Source organism: Canis aureus, chromosome 21, assembly GCF_053574225.1.
Source record: "Canis aureus isolate CA01 chromosome 21, VMU_Caureus_v.1.0, whole genome shotgun sequence".
Lineage (NCBI taxonomy): Eukaryota > Metazoa > Chordata > Mammalia > Carnivora > Canidae > Canis > Canis aureus.
In genome coordinates, this window is record NC_135631.1 from 32,773,529 (window position 1) to 32,791,264 (window position 17,736).

Below are 17,736 nucleotides of genomic sequence, written 5' to 3' on the forward strand. Positions count from 1 at the left end.
GACCTGATTCCAGGACCCCAGGGTCACGCCCTGGGCTGAAGGCGGTGCTAAACCGCTGAGCCACCGGGGCTGCCCTGCACCGAATTTTAAAGTCAGAAGCAGAAAGTAATGCCTAATTTAGGAATTAGGGAAGGGCCTCTAGGACAGAGCACCTAGCTCCATGAATAAAATTCACTTGAATGAGTTCATTAATTCAAAAAAGGAGCAGCTGAGACTAGTCGTTTTGTTAACACTAGTGGGGAGAAACATACTAAGTGAAAATATTACATTCAATAAGTAATTTTATGATTTGCTTAAAAAGTAATTCCTTAAATCCTTCAACTATTGTAGGACATATACGACATGTATACAACATATACATACATATCCAGAGATATTCTTCCCATTTCAAAACAAGTTTATTTCATTTCCCATAAGTCATATGACCTGTATGAAGGATATGGCAGAGACAATTGATTTCTCCTTCTAAGCGTCTTGTAAGATCAAGAACTTCTCTTAATTACAGTTCATTTCCCAACCTCAGTCATTAAATGGAAAAAGTTACTTAGGTATGAGACAAAAAACCCCCAAGAAACTGGGGATGTTATACTTTGAATGCTTATACCACGTAATTAAATGCAGTGGAAAGAGACACAGTGAAATATGAATTTTCTCATTTTTGTTTTATTGCCATATGGGGAGTATTCATACCCCGAAGTGACATAATGCCAGTGTACCACAGTGCATCCTTTCTGCTTCTCTGTAGCCATCATCTATCTGTTCAGCTTCATCCACTCTGATTGGCCAGTGTTCAAGGCCATGCAGATTGTTAAACACTTTGAATAATACATTTCCTTATCCTTAAAATCAATTGTTAATAAGATAGTACTGTTGGTACTTTTTTGTGGTACTTTTTCAGTGTTAGGCTAGAAACAAAGTAACAATGAATAGTTTATATTGTCTTTTAGTTTGAAAAGAGTATTTGTATTTTAGCATGATGCCATAGGGGAAAAAATGTATCTAAGAAAATTATTCTGAGAGTCTCTAATCTGATTATTAATTTGATTTAGTTGTAACATATTCCATTTCTTATTTCAAATACTTTACTGTATCAGTAGAGTATATTGTGTTGCTACTAACAGAGGCATCTGACTCCTGTACACTGAATTCTTTAGATGTGTTTGTAGTTTTTGGTAAGAAATGGTAACTAAATCCCATTGAGATTTAAGAGATGTTTACGAAATATATACTATATATTACATCTATTAATATCAATAACCTTATGTTTTAGTTTATCAATTACTTCACTTTAAAGAAATAATGACAGGTTTAGATTTAGTTCATGACCATTGAGGTCATAGATTATTGTATAATGTATAATTCTATTTACTATATTTTTTTTATCAAAAGATATTCTTCTCTTTATCTTAATAGTGTCCCAGTAAGACATTTGGTGGATTTGACTCTACAAAGGACCTTCCTGATGATGTTATAACATTTGCAAGAAGTCATCCAGCTATGTACAATCCAGTGTTTCCTATTAACAACCGCCCAATAATGATCAAAACAGATGTAAATTATCAATTTACACAAATCGTAGTGGATCGAGTGGATGCAGAAGATGGCCAATATGATGTTATGTTTATTGGAACAGGTAAATGTTTTAATTTTAGCTCTAAATTTCCTTCCAGAACGTTGTTTAATTGAGTGTGCTAAGAACTGAAGGAAGTTTTTATAGTCACTATCAAGATGTAGTTAACCTCTAATAAACGACTAAAACACATGAACATCCACCATGACAGTGTGTTACTAAAAAAGTAACAACCTGATGTATATTGATTTAAACCTAATCTCCTTTTCAATCAAAAGTTGACAAGTGCAGCCAGGTAAAGCTAATGATTAGGTAAACAATGCCTATGATTGAATCATAACTCTTTTCTAGCCATTGGCTTTTTTGAACAAAAATATATTGCTCAAACCATGCCTAAAATTCCCAAGACATTCAATAATGTATCTGGACAATATTGATGCAAAATTATCTGAACTTTAAAATTATCATAGGGTGCAAATCTTCTAGCAAATAAATTTTGGCAACAAAATTTGCTTAGTGTTTTTGCCATACAATCAGAAAAAAAAAAAAAAAAAAAAAAAAACTTCATCAGAGGAGCAACAAAATGGACCTAAAGAATCATCAGATACATTTTAGTTACATTTCTAAAGAAATTTAACAACGCATTTTTACCAAATCCATGACTCAAGCAAGCTTTTTGCAGTTATATTTTCAGAATGAATCCCATTGCTTTTATGATATATTTTACCCCTACTCTGTTCATTAATACTATTTTGAAAGCACCAGTTACAAAACTGAAACTTGCTATTAGGGTCAGATTCCAAGGCAATAAATTCCTAGTCTCCATTAGCATTGTTAACTGACATAAATCAGTGAGAAGCAGAGTGACTGCACCACCGAAACTTGGTATAATAACATACATTTTCCCTTGGTGAGAAACAGAAAAAAAACTGAATTAACTACAGGGGAATGGCAAGTGTGTGGTAGGTGCTGTAAAGATGTAAAGTTTTATAATGAAATTGTGAAATAGCTATATTATCAGGTGTAACAGTGTCAGAGTCTGAGCAGTCCAGTGCAGTCTACTTTTATGAGTGAGAAAATTTATCAAAAGAGTCTCAATGAGACTCAAGAGTTCGATAAAAATCAATGAATTGCAGGTATCAACTTCTGGGTACATACATCTTTAGAAATTATAAGGTGATAGTATTTGTATTCAATGTCAAAATATGATCAGATCTATCTACAGAGTAAATTTTCTCAGTAATGTCACACTTACCTTTTTTTTTCCACCTCTGGCCTAAACACCTTGAGGAGTCCCTCACTCATTGTCTGTGCAACAAAGGCTTGCTTCAGGCTATTTGACCAAAGAAATCCAATCATGAGTTTTTAATTCCTCTTGGACACAAGCTGTCTTTAAAGGAGCCAGTTTCAGGAGCATGTTGAATGTCTGAAGATACGGATGCCTATCGGTCAGTACAGACCAGGGTCATCTGTCAGCAAAGTGAATTGATTACAGTAATTTTATCTTTTAACTGGGTTGCACATCATAGTATATTGATCCTAGTTGAGTAATCTGATTCAATTTGTGTGAAATTGTTTGAAATACTACTCGGTAAAACTAGATCTGGAACACAGATAAAGTTATGTTTAGATACTGGAAACCCATCAGAGGCACTGAGTAGATTAACCTAATTTACCTTTAATCTTGGTGTCATGAGTAGTCCAAAGTCCTATAAACATAGAAGTAACCTCTTAACAGAGGGTTGTGTGTGTGTGTGTGTGTGTGTGTGTGTGTTTTCCCCACTTTACAAGGGACACCCTAGCAACTTTTTTTAATTTTTTTTTTCAGTAGCAACTTCTCTTGATCTCACAAAGGACATCGTATTGATGCCCTGAAAATGGTTATCAGTGGCTATTCAATGAATACATTGTTATTTTTCTGATGTATGACTCTTTTTTTCAAATAATGAGTCAGTTGAACTTGGTTAAAATGAGCCAATTTAAGATAAAAATAATGGATCAGCTGATCAGACTTAGAATGTTAAAATATTGAAGAATCCACTTTAAAAAAAAATGTTAATAAGCTCCTGTTCTTCATTCTATCAAGGAATAGGAACATACCTGTGAATACTGGAAAAATAGTGTCCCCTTATTAACCCAATTTAGAGTAAAAGCAACACTTCTTTCCTTAAAATATTTTGTCTCTTTTCACAATGAGAATTAGGATAAACAGTGCTTTAAACTAGATACAGTAGTTTTTATGATTTATGGTCCTGAATTTTAAATTTCTTTAGTACTCTAAAATTGATTATTCAAGACATTAATCAACCAATTTTTTAACCAAACGTGCTTAACCATTATTGAAAAACTACCAGAACAAGAAATCCAAGGTGTTTATTTTGGGAAATCAAGTTATTGTCATTCATCACTTAATGGTCTTCGAGCTGTCTTTAGGGGCCTATAAGCACTAAAGGGTTCCAGGTGGCAGTGGAAGATGAGCAGCAGGGCTCTGAAGCTCTGACTACTGTTGCTTGACAACATTCTTTGCATTTTGCATCTGCATTAAGTCTTTACAGGTAGTTCCTGTTTTCACAACAAAAGTGGAAAAACCTGTCATATCAAATTGGTATTATCATTTTTTTTTCTTCTGAGACACCTGATGATGGAGATTAAAATTTTTTTAAACATAATTAATTCAACCTAGTGATTATTAAACATATTTTTTAATTTTACAAGTTCAAGATAAAGCCTCTTCCAAGCTTCACATATTTCTAAAACTTCGATTGTTTTTGTTCCACAGCCATGTATGCAATCTATCTAGTTGCATGAAATGCATTTGAATATATATATATTTTACTACTGCTATAACAAAAAGGAAGACTGAGGTCACAGTGTTCTTTCTGGGCAAATACTGATTTCATTAATTAAAACGGGCTTTTGTTCAGATCTATTGAAATTGTGTTCTCCTCCTCCACTTTCTTTCCAAGATGTTGGGACTGTTCTTAAAGTCGTTTCAATTCCTAAGGAAACTTGGCATGATTTAGAAGAAGTTCTGCTGGAAGAAATGACAGTTTTTCGGGTGAGTGCTGCTTAATTTCAAGTGTCAACAAGTTCACGTGTGTCTCTCCCCTAGGACAGCTGCATACTGAGTTGGTATGGACGAGTAGTCTAGCATGCCCTTCCAATTAGCTTGTCAATTAGAAAGCCAGACACTAGTCAAAATAAACCTTGAAACTTTCAATGCTAGTTAAATCTAAAAATGTAAAGAAATATATTCTTGGCTCATATTGTGTTTTCTCAATAATAAAATATATGATTTATGTTTTATATTATTTATGTAAGTTACCACAGTGACTAGACTCATGTTGCTCCCCACCCCCAAATCTCCTCTTTCATGCTTTATGCTCTAACTGGGATGATAGGTAACTTCCATAATTGTATTAAAGGAAAAATACATTCGAATGATAGGGAAATGAAGACATGTCAGTCATTTTTTAGCTTATTCATGAATTGTTTTATCATATTTTCTGAAATCATTTGTTAGCAAAAAACGTTTGAGTTTTACATTTACATATACATTTACATATATATTTGTTTATTGAGAGAGGGAGCGAGCACAAGCAGAGGGAGAAGGAGAAGCAGGCTACCCGCTGAGCAAGGAGCCCAGCATGGGCTCCACCACCAGACCCTGGGATCATGACCTGAGTGGAAGGCAGGTGCTTAACCAGCTGAGCCACCCAGGCACCCCAGGTTTGAGGTTTTTATATCACTGGTGGCAAATATGTTATGAGTTCCCGGTCTACACACTTAAAGAAATATACAAATATTTGTTCCTTTTTCCAGAATCACAGATGGCCCAGGTAAATCTGTATAGTACTGGGGAGTAGAGACAAGCAGGATATGGGTTGAAGTGAGAGAGGAGAACGAAGGTAATAGAACATATACTACATACAATGTCTGTTGTTTCTTTTAGATGACTAGCTAGTAGGAAGAGTTTGAATTGAAGCACACCTTGATATGAATTATTTATGATATGACAGGGAAATAGATGCCCATAGAAGGTGTTACTTCAATTTTTATTAAAAGAATAGTGCAAACATATGCAGCATTTATAACCGCAAAACAAACTGGAATTGGAAAAATAGTTTAGGCAGAAAATTAGAAAACACTGGATCTCATCTCACAACTCAAAATTATCTCATTTAGGCCCCAGGTGTTCCAGAAACCTTATCTATAAAACAAAGCTGCTGGATTGAATTTTTCAGTTGATTAAGTATTTTAATCAACTTCCTACGACTTTGTTTAGCCCCATATTTCTAGACCATTTTTTTAACCCAATTAGGTTCTTGCTCACTATTCAGGAATGTTTTGAAGAGAAAATGAAGTAGAATATGGCAAGCTCCTAATATACACTCACACAATTAAAATCATGATTAACACTGAAATAATTGATTAATCATGACATAGATATCTTGTAACAGCAACTAAACATTGTTCTAGTGGAAAGAGTTTTCACTTCGATCACATCGACGTAGTATTTCTTTTTGGAATGCATATGTGTATGGTCTCTTTGAGCTTTTGCATCAAGAGAAGCTTAAGTGAAACAGCCAGTGGAATACTTACTTCACAAGGAAGCTAGAAAAAATAGACACACACAAAACATCCAGGACAGTGCCAGGTCCAGGTGTACTGTGCTCAAAATTTTATTAATACAATTTTATTGTTTTAGCTTAGCTACTCTGAAAGTAAGAAGTAAGCCACATCTCGAGTCAAATTTTCTATTAAGCCTTCAAAATAATAAAAATCATCATTATTCTATTCTGGTTTTTAAAATCCTGTATTTTGGCCTTATGTCATGTCTAATATGGAGTAATAACTAATCACTATTGTTCACTAAGTCCCATTTCAGTACTTATACATTGATGCTTTAGCCTACAAATTCAAAAATACAATTATCCAAATGGACCACGTTCACGATATAGAAGTCCTTCTAGATCTAGCAAAGAAATCATGGGTACTGAAGGGTGAATAAGTAAATTGTTGTCTTGTGTTCATTGTTGTGTCTCCAGAGCCTAAAACATGTTTTCAGCCAACATCTATTAAGTGAATGAAGGAATAGGTATTGATGAAAAAAATGAAATATGAGAAATTAAAGTGTTTATGGTCTTCCTCAGGGAGGCATACTTAAAGAGTGGGGCCAGTGGAAAACTGGAAACAGCAACAAGTTATCCTGCTGATTATATCCCATAGTAATCTCTAGTAGAAAGAAAAGAAAATTACCAACTCTCTATATTTAGAAATTTTCATTGTTACCACTGTTGCAAATGAAATTATAGGACACACTGAAATATTATGTTAACTTAAAAATGTCTTGCTTATTTCCATCACCTTCCCATCATGTATTTCCTTTCAGTTGTTTGTATATTTAATTCCCTGTGTCTCTAGGATTTTAAGTTTGTATTTCACACCTCAGTACATCTTAGTACATTAATAAAAATTCTAGTTTCAAAAGATACTAATTTAAGCTGATCTGTTAAATGACTTAACAAAATCTTTTTTTTTTTTTTGACTTAACAAAATCTTGAGAGGTTGAAAGCCAACAGTCTCACAAGCAAATGCTTAATATCCATGAGATTTTGTTAATATTTTGCAGTTTCCAGAGAAATACACAACTGAATTAAGACTATGATAATGATTGAATGACATTTTTATGGTTTTTAAGATATCATAAGAAAGGTCATTGATCATTATCAACAATTACCTATAAGTAGGTAATACTGTGCTGGTAAATAAGTGATTTTTTTGTGTGACTTTATGCTTTTATAAAAAGATTGTTTGCATTCTGGGACACATCTCCTTCCACAGATAAATGTTCCAGTTCTCTCCCATATTCTCTGCTATACATTATTGTCATTATTATTTCTTTGGCACTCAAGTAGACAAAACATATTTGGGCAGAGTTTAGAGAAATATTTACTTTTAACATTCTATTCTATCAGGCAGAGTTCATACATATATTGTGGTCTAGCAATTGGAATATTTCACTGTCAAACTTTGTTTAATTTTGAACTAGGAGGGAAAAAACACAACACATTAAAGCAATTGCTATATTCAGTGAAACAAGCAGAGAAACATTACGGTTTCTATACTTCTATTTGAGCCTTACATGTAATTCCATTTAACATAAAGCAAAATTAAAAAGTGTTAACCTAAAAAAAAAAAAAGTGTTAACCTGAGCATAACAGTATTTTGACACAGTAAATAGACAAGGAACAGATTTCCAGTCATAGTAGTATCAGATACTCTTGGAGTTTAATGTCAACCAACAAGTTAATTTTATCAAAATATCATCTCCAGGAGACCATGTTCATTTGTTGTCCTTGCAAGGCTGAATTAAAGCCAGTAATATGTCCATTGCCATCCTGAGGTTGGTTTTAGGAAAACACCCTGGCTAATCACAGAACATTCCAATGGTTTCAATTACATCCAAGATACTTTTTTTAAAATTCTGAGTGAAATCAAATCCCAATCAGTATAGAAAGAAAAATATTATTCAGTAATAAAAATTTCCATTTTAGAATAAAATTTTAATAGGTAATAAGAGGTGAAATAAAACTGGCATTGGTATAGGACTCTAGAAGTGATTTCAAATTGCCATTACATATTCAAAATTGTGAAGTTCTGAGAAATCTAATACCAAGTACTGCTTGTAATCATAAATCTATATTTGGATCATATTTACTAGTGATTCTGATCAACTTGGTTAAAGTCAGTTGAGCCTTAATTCCTTAATTCTTAAATTTTTAAAGTTTTTAAAAAATTAATTTCACCGGTAAATTAATATTATTAGTAAGGCATTAGTATCGTACTATGGGATCTTCTTTCCAGTCCAGGGAAGGTTTTACTTTGGAGACAGAGGAGTGTTAAATCAAGTTGCTGTGCATGTAGTACAATGGGTTTTATTTATAGTCCTATTGACTGCAAAGGATTGCAAGGCAGTTAGTTACATCGATAATGCATGCATTTTAAACTCAATTTATGCAATATTCCATGAACAGCTGAGCTAACAAATGAAAGAGTTTAATTTTCATTCAAATGTAAAACATAATTGATGCTTTCCAAAACCTAGTCTATTAACTCATTCTAAAGGAGCCTCCACGTGCTTAGCATCAAGGGAGTTATGTCAGATTCTCCTGGGATCAGCAGGTTGAAAAGCTCTACAAGCGCGAAAGTTTAATAAGGACTGGATTAAAATATCTGAAAAAAAATATAGTAAATTAGAGTCATAGAAAATCTTGAAAAGATGCTAAGTTTTTAATTTCATTTTTACTTGAACACCAATTAACTTTGCAGTTGAAACCAGTTTCATTTAAAAATGCTTATGAAGCTACATCTGTTTTAAATGGAAGTTATATTCACCACCAGCTATTTCTCAGAAAAAATATAGCTTACTTAAATGGATGTCATCTTAATATATTGTCTATTAAAATTCAACTGCAGGCAGCAAATATCCTATCCCAAACTGTTATTGATTTCCTGGCCCAAAAAAATAAATGTGGTTCTTTTAATTAGGAGATTGTAGGGTCTTAATTTAAGAATGTTGAAATCATAATATGATACACTAAACTTTGGTGTGTATTGGGGTTTGCTTGTTTTACAATTTATGTATGAAATGATTTATTTTCATCTACCTTATAGATAGTTGATTTTTGGAATTTTCCATGAACATGAAGTGTATAAATATTAATCAGCTTCACTCTTACATTGTTTCACTTAGGTTTTTAAAATAAATTAGAGCTAACTTTCACTTCAATTATATTATCTGTTAATTCACTATCCAAGAAGCACTTTCCTTGCACCTTGGCTATAAAACTTATTTCATGAAAGTCTATGTGCAGTTAGCTGCTTACATAACCATATAAACCATTTCTCATGCAAAACTGCTGGAATGGAAGAAGTTGCTGTGGAAAATTTTCCTAACTCTTCCAAATTCTGTTTGTGTTCATTGATTCCAATATTATACGAACCTAAATACAATAGTCAGCTTTGTCTTTTAAAGCTGAAAATCTGTGATGAATTGTCATCTCGATTTTTGTGATTTGATGCTACAAGTTTTAAAAATCATATCTCTGCAAAAAAAAAATTAGTAGATAGTCTTTCATCATGGCTGTCTCTGATAATCCTATAGAAAGTTCTTATTTTTAATATTGATTTAAACTATGAAAATGGGAACCTATGGGAAATCTCTAAATTATCTTATTAAATTAATTTACATCCTAAATCATTTGTCTCATTGTGTCTCAGGCAAGTTGTCTTAAATTTGTTAAGACTATCCTGTGCTCAGCTTAGCTGTCAGGATTTGAAGTGAAAAGTTGCAATTCTCTAGCATATAGGAGGTAATTAAAACCACAAGAGTGGATGAGCTCACCTGGAAAAGAGTGCAGCATCCACAGGAGAGTACAAAGGAGCAGGCAAGGAAGACAAACATAAGAGGAATGGCTGAAGGTTGAGAAGACTCTGAAAAAAGCTAAGAATAGCCAATAAAGAGTTCCGGGGCATAATGAAATTTAACAGAGAAAGCAGTCAAAAGAAATGAGTAGGTCAGTCATGTCATATAAAGCAAAGAAGTCCAGTAATAATAAGATGGACTAGAAGTGTTCATCACCAGTACAGCTCATTAGCGATTTCTTCTGCTGAGACTCCTTAGCCACCTCTCAGGACAGCGAGTATAGGATACTTAGATTATTTTCAGAGAAATTTCAGCTGAACTGGAAAGCTTGAGGAAAGACCTTTCTAAAGAGATGGCTGCCCTTATCTCAGACAATTAAGTGGAAGGAACAGAACGCAGTGAGGAGAGTGGAAGAGATAGGAGACAAGGGGGAAATTGGTAGAGCATTCATTCATTTATCATTCATTCAACTCATTAATTCATTCATTTAACAGATTTTACTGAGAACTTGTAAATACCAGAAACACTCCCAGGTGCTAGGAATCTAGCAATGAATGAAACAGCCAAACATCCCCGTCCTAAATTAGTGTGTAGGGGGTTGGGGAGGGCTTGAGGGGATGACTAGTGGGGACAAACAGGAAAGAAAAAATATGAGATGCCTCTGCTGCCCCTCCTTACATCCTGTCAGCCTTATCCCACCCAGCATAGCCTCACTGTGTACCCCAGGGCTTCTCTGACGGCAGGCCACAGTGCAGGAGTCACAGCTGGAGGTGTGACTCACCCATGTGGGCATCTAATGAGTAATGGAATGAATAAATACTTATCTTGGTACAAACCTCAGTGGCCAACTTTGAGAATCAGTGTCCACTGTCCTCAGATTTTCTATCGTGATGACTTCCATAACACATCTTTCTTTGACTTCTTCTCCTTCCTGTCAATCCCTAATTCCTCACTCCTGCTCTCTACCTACTGATAAGGCCTTTGCCTCTGATTCTGCTTCGGGGTATAAGAGGAAACTCACAAAACACAAGATAAATGTTATATTTATGTCATATATATGTTATATATATCACACATCTCCATAAATGCAACATGTATGTATATTCCAGATAGTGATAAGCACTAGAGAAAAAACAAAATCAAGTAAAGGATATGGGGGTTCTGTGTGTGTGTGTGCGTGTGTGTAAGAGAATGAGAAACAGATTTGAATAAACACTGCCAGGCACATTGGTAAAGTGCTTGCAATTTATGAACTCCTTCAATCTTTTCATCAGTCTTACAGGGAAGATAATATCACACTCATTTTTCAGATGAGAAAACTGAATTACAAAAAGGTCACCTACTTGGCCTACTATCATACTTGTGGCCAGGTTTGCAGTACTATTTGAATCTATGCAGTTTGGCTTCAGAATCCGACTCTTCACGCTTTGTTCCGGGCTCAGCTTTAGTCACCTACACAGCGAGGCCTTTTAAGGTGATTCTTCCCACCTAAGCCTCTTTCTCATCAGCCGCCTCTGAACCCCCAAGCAATGTCCTTCTTAGTGTTTAGTGTGTCACTGATGAAAGATACAACGGAGCCCAGTTCAATGAGAGTAAATCTGATGGAATATAAGCTAATATTTTCAGATGAGTAGCCTTGTGGTGGCCTAAGTTCATCAAAGAATGGTACTTATTTATTCAAACTATATGTGTTCACGAGAGGCATCAGAACACTCATCAAAATATACCGGTGGTTATTACTTCCCTAGTTGTTATTGCTCTAGATGGCCTGTTGATAGAAAGTGAAGAGATAATGTACTCTGACAAAAATGTGTAGTGTGGGGGCACCTGGGAGGCTCAGTGGTTGAGCGTCTGCCTTCGTCAGGTCATGTGGGGTCCGAGGATCGAGTCCCACATCAGGCTCCCTGCATGGAGCCTGCTTCTCCCTCTGCCTGTGTCTCTGCCTCTCTCTCTGTCTCTCATGAATAAATAAATATTTTTTTAAAGTGTGTAGTGTAGACCTTTGCACATTAAACAGTCATCTTGATAATAGTAAAGTAGTCTCATCCTACCTGAGTTCTTACAGTCCATGACACCTGGAAACTGGCCTAATACTATTAGTTTGTCATTGGTTTTATTAGGAGCTCGCAGGCCAGTATTCTCCATGTTAGTGTACAAATCCCCACAGAACACAGCGTCAGGGCTACTCTGTGAGCATGACGAATCAGGAAAAAAGCAAGGCCATTTTGTAACCATAAACATTGTCCAAACCACCAAAAAATGACCAAATATCCTCCTATCCTGCCTATATGCTACTTCTTCACCAAATACTGCTTTAGCTTCATTCTGCTCTCCATTCCTCCTAAATAAGATAAATGGAAAGACCTAACCATAGAATTACTTCTCTTTTCAATATCTCATGCAGAGCAAACCCCACATCCTTGAACCCTCCCTCAAATCAACTAACACAAGCCCAAAACACATGTGCCCTTCGGATACTCTTTAGCCGGGCAATCCCACAGTCTCCCTTCCTGCAACGAGCAATAACCCACCTTGATCAGCTACAAGTATGTTCTTGATGGTCTTTGACTGGAGGACATTGATATCCTCATATTGTCTGTTCCATGCATTTAATACTCATCTATGTAGTTTCCTTCATGTATCTTGTTTCCCGATTATATTGCTTCTTCTAGGCACTGAAGTCCACTCTCTGAAAGCTTATGTTTGTGTGGTCTTTGTAAATTAATATGAATGACTGACTTTTTTGACTGACCAAATGGTTCACATTTTCTTTTTCTTCTTTAGGAGCCAACTCCTATTTCAGCAATGGAGCTTTCCACTAAACAGGTACTATCATTATGTATTACAATCAGTATTCTGTATTAATTTTGTGTTTCAAATAGATAAACATCTTTATGATTCATCAAATTTTACAGATTTAATAACAAGAGTTCCCAAAAAAAGAGAAAAGAAAGAACATTCTTACAATAAGCTAGTAGAATGAAAATTAAAGATCATCTTCATCGCCCCATGTTTTTGACACATCTTACATTCCTATAAACATATTTAAGTCATTGTTGTAAATTTTTATTTATAGCATTTCTTTTTTGGGTTACTGTAATATTTTGCTCAATTATGATTTTAATCTATCTTAAAATCAGCAGTGGTGGATATTTCAGATTATAAATAAGTTTATAATTTAATTTGCATGTATAAACAACCTATATTTTATAGGCTATTAAAATTATGCACAGGGCTGTATGTGTTTGGAGGGTCTTGACTCAAAAGTTAATTTTACTTTTTCAGTAGTATTGTGTACCAGAGAAAACATTTAGGTTGGCTGCATATAAAAGGAAAACAGTCACTGCCAAATGATAAGTTATTAAACTCATGAAATCAAAAGTTAAGGGCAGCATGTTAATAGTCTTTGCCTTCATTCACACTGAAAAAGAATGCTTTGGCAAGACACTTAAGAAACACAAATGACTTCTAATTGCTAAATTATATGTACAAAACAAATATAATTTTAACTTCTAATAAATTATCTTTTCCCCATAAATGTTACATATCCTTTCTATTCATGTATCAGTGGTAACTCAAAAAAAAAAAAAAATGAGGATACTGAGTTGTAATTAATTATTAAATAACCTAGCAGAAAAAAGCTAGAATGGGGTAGGAAGCACTTCACTCACTGTTCTGAAAATTTACATACAAAATTGTTAAATATGAAAATCACTTGGCTAATCTTATTCCTGAATTGTTGACGTTTTACCTCTGACCATGTATTAGCCCTTGTACAAGTCACTAAAATACTGTGCCAGTAAAACTCAGTGTATATCCTTTCCACACTTCCATATCAAAATAGATTGATAATCTCCAAGATATTTAGAGAAACTCAGAGTGCAGATATTATTGACCTGATACTGTTATCTTACACTTCATAAGTATGTGTTCACCTGTTCTTGTAATCTAAAAATTGTCAAATGTTGGCAAGGAAATCTGGGGATTTCCAGAATGGCAGCTAGACTGGGATATTCTTTCCCATAATGATTTTTTAAATTATTTATTCATTCTCTGCTTGGCTTCATTGCCAATCTTAATTATATTATGTATACTTTTATGAGATATTTCTTTTTGTTAAAATATTTTGAAGTACTATAAGAATTGCCTATTAAATACACCACATTTCACATGTACAAAATAACACCCAAAAAAACAAAAACAGTTTATCAGTTTAAAATACCATGATATTACCATGAAGAAAATTATTCCTAGCCTTCGTTTTCATTTTTAAAACTGAGGCAGTAGTTTCTCCGACCAGCAGTGTTGCAACTAATTTTCTGGATAAATGGACTCATCGCCTGCTTATGACCCGAAACTTGTTAAGGAGGATAGTGAGGAAAGCCTGTGGTGATGTTAAATTGGGCAGAAAAAGCACATCAGGTTACTTGTTAGGGACTGGATTATGCTCGCTGGTGCCTGCAAGCCTCCCGTATATTTCAGTTAGATGGCATAATTGGTTTTGCAGTTCTTTAATAGTACTACAGAATAATTGTAAAATGAAAACTAGACGAGTTTATTTGATTTGGGGCTTTTTATCACACTTGTTCAAATGCTACAATGGCTAAGCTTTGTAAAAGGCACGTGTAAAACGATACTGAAATCCTAAATTAGTCGCTGCTACAAAGCTCCGCCCCCCTCCTACTTCCTGTGGAAATTGCAAATTCATTAACATAATGGCATTGCTGCATGTTTTATCTGGACTTTAAAGATCTAGGCTCATACTGTGAATAAGGAAGTGAAGCCTTAGAAAAATCAGGAGAATGCCTCGAGATGACACAGAGAATTAACACAGCACAGGATTTAGACTGCAGGGATCTCGATGCCTGACGTCGCAGTTTCCCCCCAACACCCAGGACTTGAGTTCAGGTCTACCGCAGCAGCCGGAGTGGGCCGGATTCCCCATCTGATGATCTTTCAAATTAAAAGTAATTTTGTAGTTTTTTTAAAAAAGTAATCTTCCTGGAGGTAGTACAAGGATAAGACAGTTGACGTTGAGCAAAATTATTAAGAAAGGCAAGCTCCGGAACTTTCCCCCTTTCTTCTGATAGGAGGGCAAGCTACGTGGCAGGCAGGTAGTACGGGGCGGGGCGCGCGAGGATCAGAAGCAGGGGACCCCTGCCCCGGACCTAGAGAATAAATGCTAATGTAGGTACTCTGGTGAAGCAAAATCACAAACAGAAGTAAAAAAAAAAAAAAAAAAAAAAAGAAGTCAAGCTTTCTAAGAACAAGTACATGAAGGTTTGAAAATTACTCCGTGTCTTCTATCTTTTATTTAAATTTTTATCTTTATTGGGATATAAGTGACAGAACCGTCGCGGTGTTCCAGTGGTTTCATGCTTGAAGATACGCTTCTTTGAGTCGGGGTCAGACTTGGATCACGGCCTTTCTAAAGGGCCGTACTACGCGGCGGGCGTTGGCCACAACTGCGCTTGGTCCGGGGTCTCTAAGGCCTCCGAGTCGCGCCCGCGCGGCGCTCTGGGGGGCGGGGCCGGGGCGGGGCCCTAACGCTCGTGTCTCCGCAGCACCAGCTGTACGCGGGCTCGCCCGCCGGCCTGGCCCAGCTGCCGCTGCAGCGCTGCGCCGCCTACGGGAGGGCCTGCGCCGAGTGCTGCCTCGCCCGCGACCCCTACTGCGCCTGGGACGGCGCCGCCTGCTCGCGCTACTTCCCCGCCGCCAAGAGGTACCGCCCGGGGCGCCGTCCGCCCGGTCCACACCCCCTGCCCCGCCCTCCCTGCTCCCCTGCCCCCCGCTCCCCCCCTACCCTCCCCCCCACGAAGCACAGGGGCCTTGCCCTCGGGCTCGGAGGGCTCCGATGGGCCCGGGGCCTTTCTGTCTCCGTCCTAAGGGGTCAGAACGATCAGAAAAACACGGTGATCACAGCTGGGCACCAAGCATAATGGGACAGATGGCTCTAGTAGATGACGGAGGGAATCGACACATGACAGGAAGGTCCTTGAAAGGCTACACTGGGAAGTTATAGAGTTTTGTGACCTCACGTTCCACGGGGGCACAGATGAGGGCCAAAGCCACAAAGTCAGAAACCATCTAGACTGGGCCCTGGGCCCTTGGACCAAAATGCTCATTCCGCCCAAAATGTTCTTCTTTTTCTAACCAGCAGCATTGCATCCTGGTTTTAAATTTTAATAAGGGAATTTATGTCCTTGGATGAATGGAATATCTGCAGAGAAAATACCTTTATTTACTTTTAGAATCTTAGCATACAGGAAGTCATCTATAAAAAATCAAGAACTTTTTCTAGTTTTAGAGATAACCACACTTTTGTATAATGCTGACTAACTAGCATCAAATTCTATCTTTGTTTGACCCAAAATATATATTTATTTGGCCCCTGAAATTTAAAGGCCACTGTATCATCATAGTATGATCTTGCATTTGTACTGTTTGACCTTGAAATATAAAACCACATAATAAAAGATCTATCGATCATTGTATATGTGTTACACTAATGTGTTAAACATATTCTTAATACTTAACATTTTTTGGACATGCTTAAATAAAAATTGCTAAGATATTCCTAGAAGTTATCTAAAATAACATATTTGGATAAAACATAGCTGCAACTTGCTGTCTAGGACATTGAGGGCATCGGGCACAGGCATTTGATGATTTGATAGAATGCCACGTAGGCTACTGTTATCCTATAGGGAACTCTTAGGCACATCCTAAAAGTTGTATACACACCGGGTTTACTTTCACTTCAAAAAATAAAAGCACTTTCTTAATTTGACAAAATATTGATCTCAACACATTCTCTACAGCTCACATATGGCTACCTTTCTCTGTTGGTATTTACCATTTCAGAAACAAGCAATGAAAGATGAGAGTAGTAAACAATATCTTGCTAATACAAATCCAGAGATTAACAGCACGCACATCAACCTATTAAAACATAAAATAGAAATCAGAGTTATCAAGCTCCATTGCGTTTTAGGAGCAATAAAATTTGGTTTATTTTTTTTACTATAGTTAATGTTTTACAAGAAGCCATGATGTGGACTCTTTTCATTGCTAGTAAGCTGTTTTCTACATGTGGATCATTTAAGACGTTTAGAAAAAAAATTTAGAGGAAAGGAATAACCTAATGTCTACTTAAATCTTTTGATTACATGCTTCAGATAACATTGGCTGTAGTGTTAAATCTCGTACAACTTAAATCTGTCATAGATAATCAGTCCATATACATTAGTATTACACATAAGTGTACTATTAGCTTATTCTATTTAATAAATACAATTTTCTTAGGCCTTCAACATTTAGAATTGAAATAACCGTCTGTATTATTCCATGTACCATCTAATTTTGCTGAAGTTTAAATCTGAAGCAAAAATTTAGTTTGGAGATAATGTGTTACTGAGTAAAGAAACCATGGATAGTTTAATAAATAGCAATATGCAGTTTTTATAGTAATAGAATTAAATTACTCAAAGTTGAACTTTTATGGTTCCTAATATCATTTAGGATCTAGGTTCTTTTAATATCAAAAAACAAAATTCATGTTTGAATTAAAAATGAGTACCATTTCCTTTCCACGTGAAAATATATAACATTACCTAATTTAGCAATGATTTGTTCAGATTTTAAGCTGTTTTTATAAGAAAGAAGATGAAAATAAGATCATAGCTACATCTATAATAAGTTAAAAAGTTATATATTATATATTTGAAATATGTTTGTT

The 17,736-nt window shown here is 35.7% G+C and overlaps 1 protein-coding gene across 17 annotated transcripts in view; it reads left to right on the forward strand.

Annotated features, from left to right (window-relative positions):
- Positions 1-17,736, forward strand: part of SEMA3A (semaphorin 3A) — a 454,575-nt gene that overhangs the window by 417,823 nt on the left and 19,016 nt on the right. For all 17 annotated transcript variants that reach the window (XM_077863814.1, XM_077863816.1, XM_077863815.1 and 14 more), the window contains 4 exons: positions 1,414-1,633; positions 4,537-4,628; positions 12,783-12,824; positions 15,563-15,720. In XM_077863814.1, coding sequence (XP_077719940.1) covers positions 1,414-1,633; positions 4,537-4,628; positions 12,783-12,824; positions 15,563-15,720 — 512 coding nt within the window. The remainder of the gene's footprint in view (positions 1-1,413; positions 1,634-4,536; positions 4,629-12,782; positions 12,825-15,562; positions 15,721-17,736) is intronic.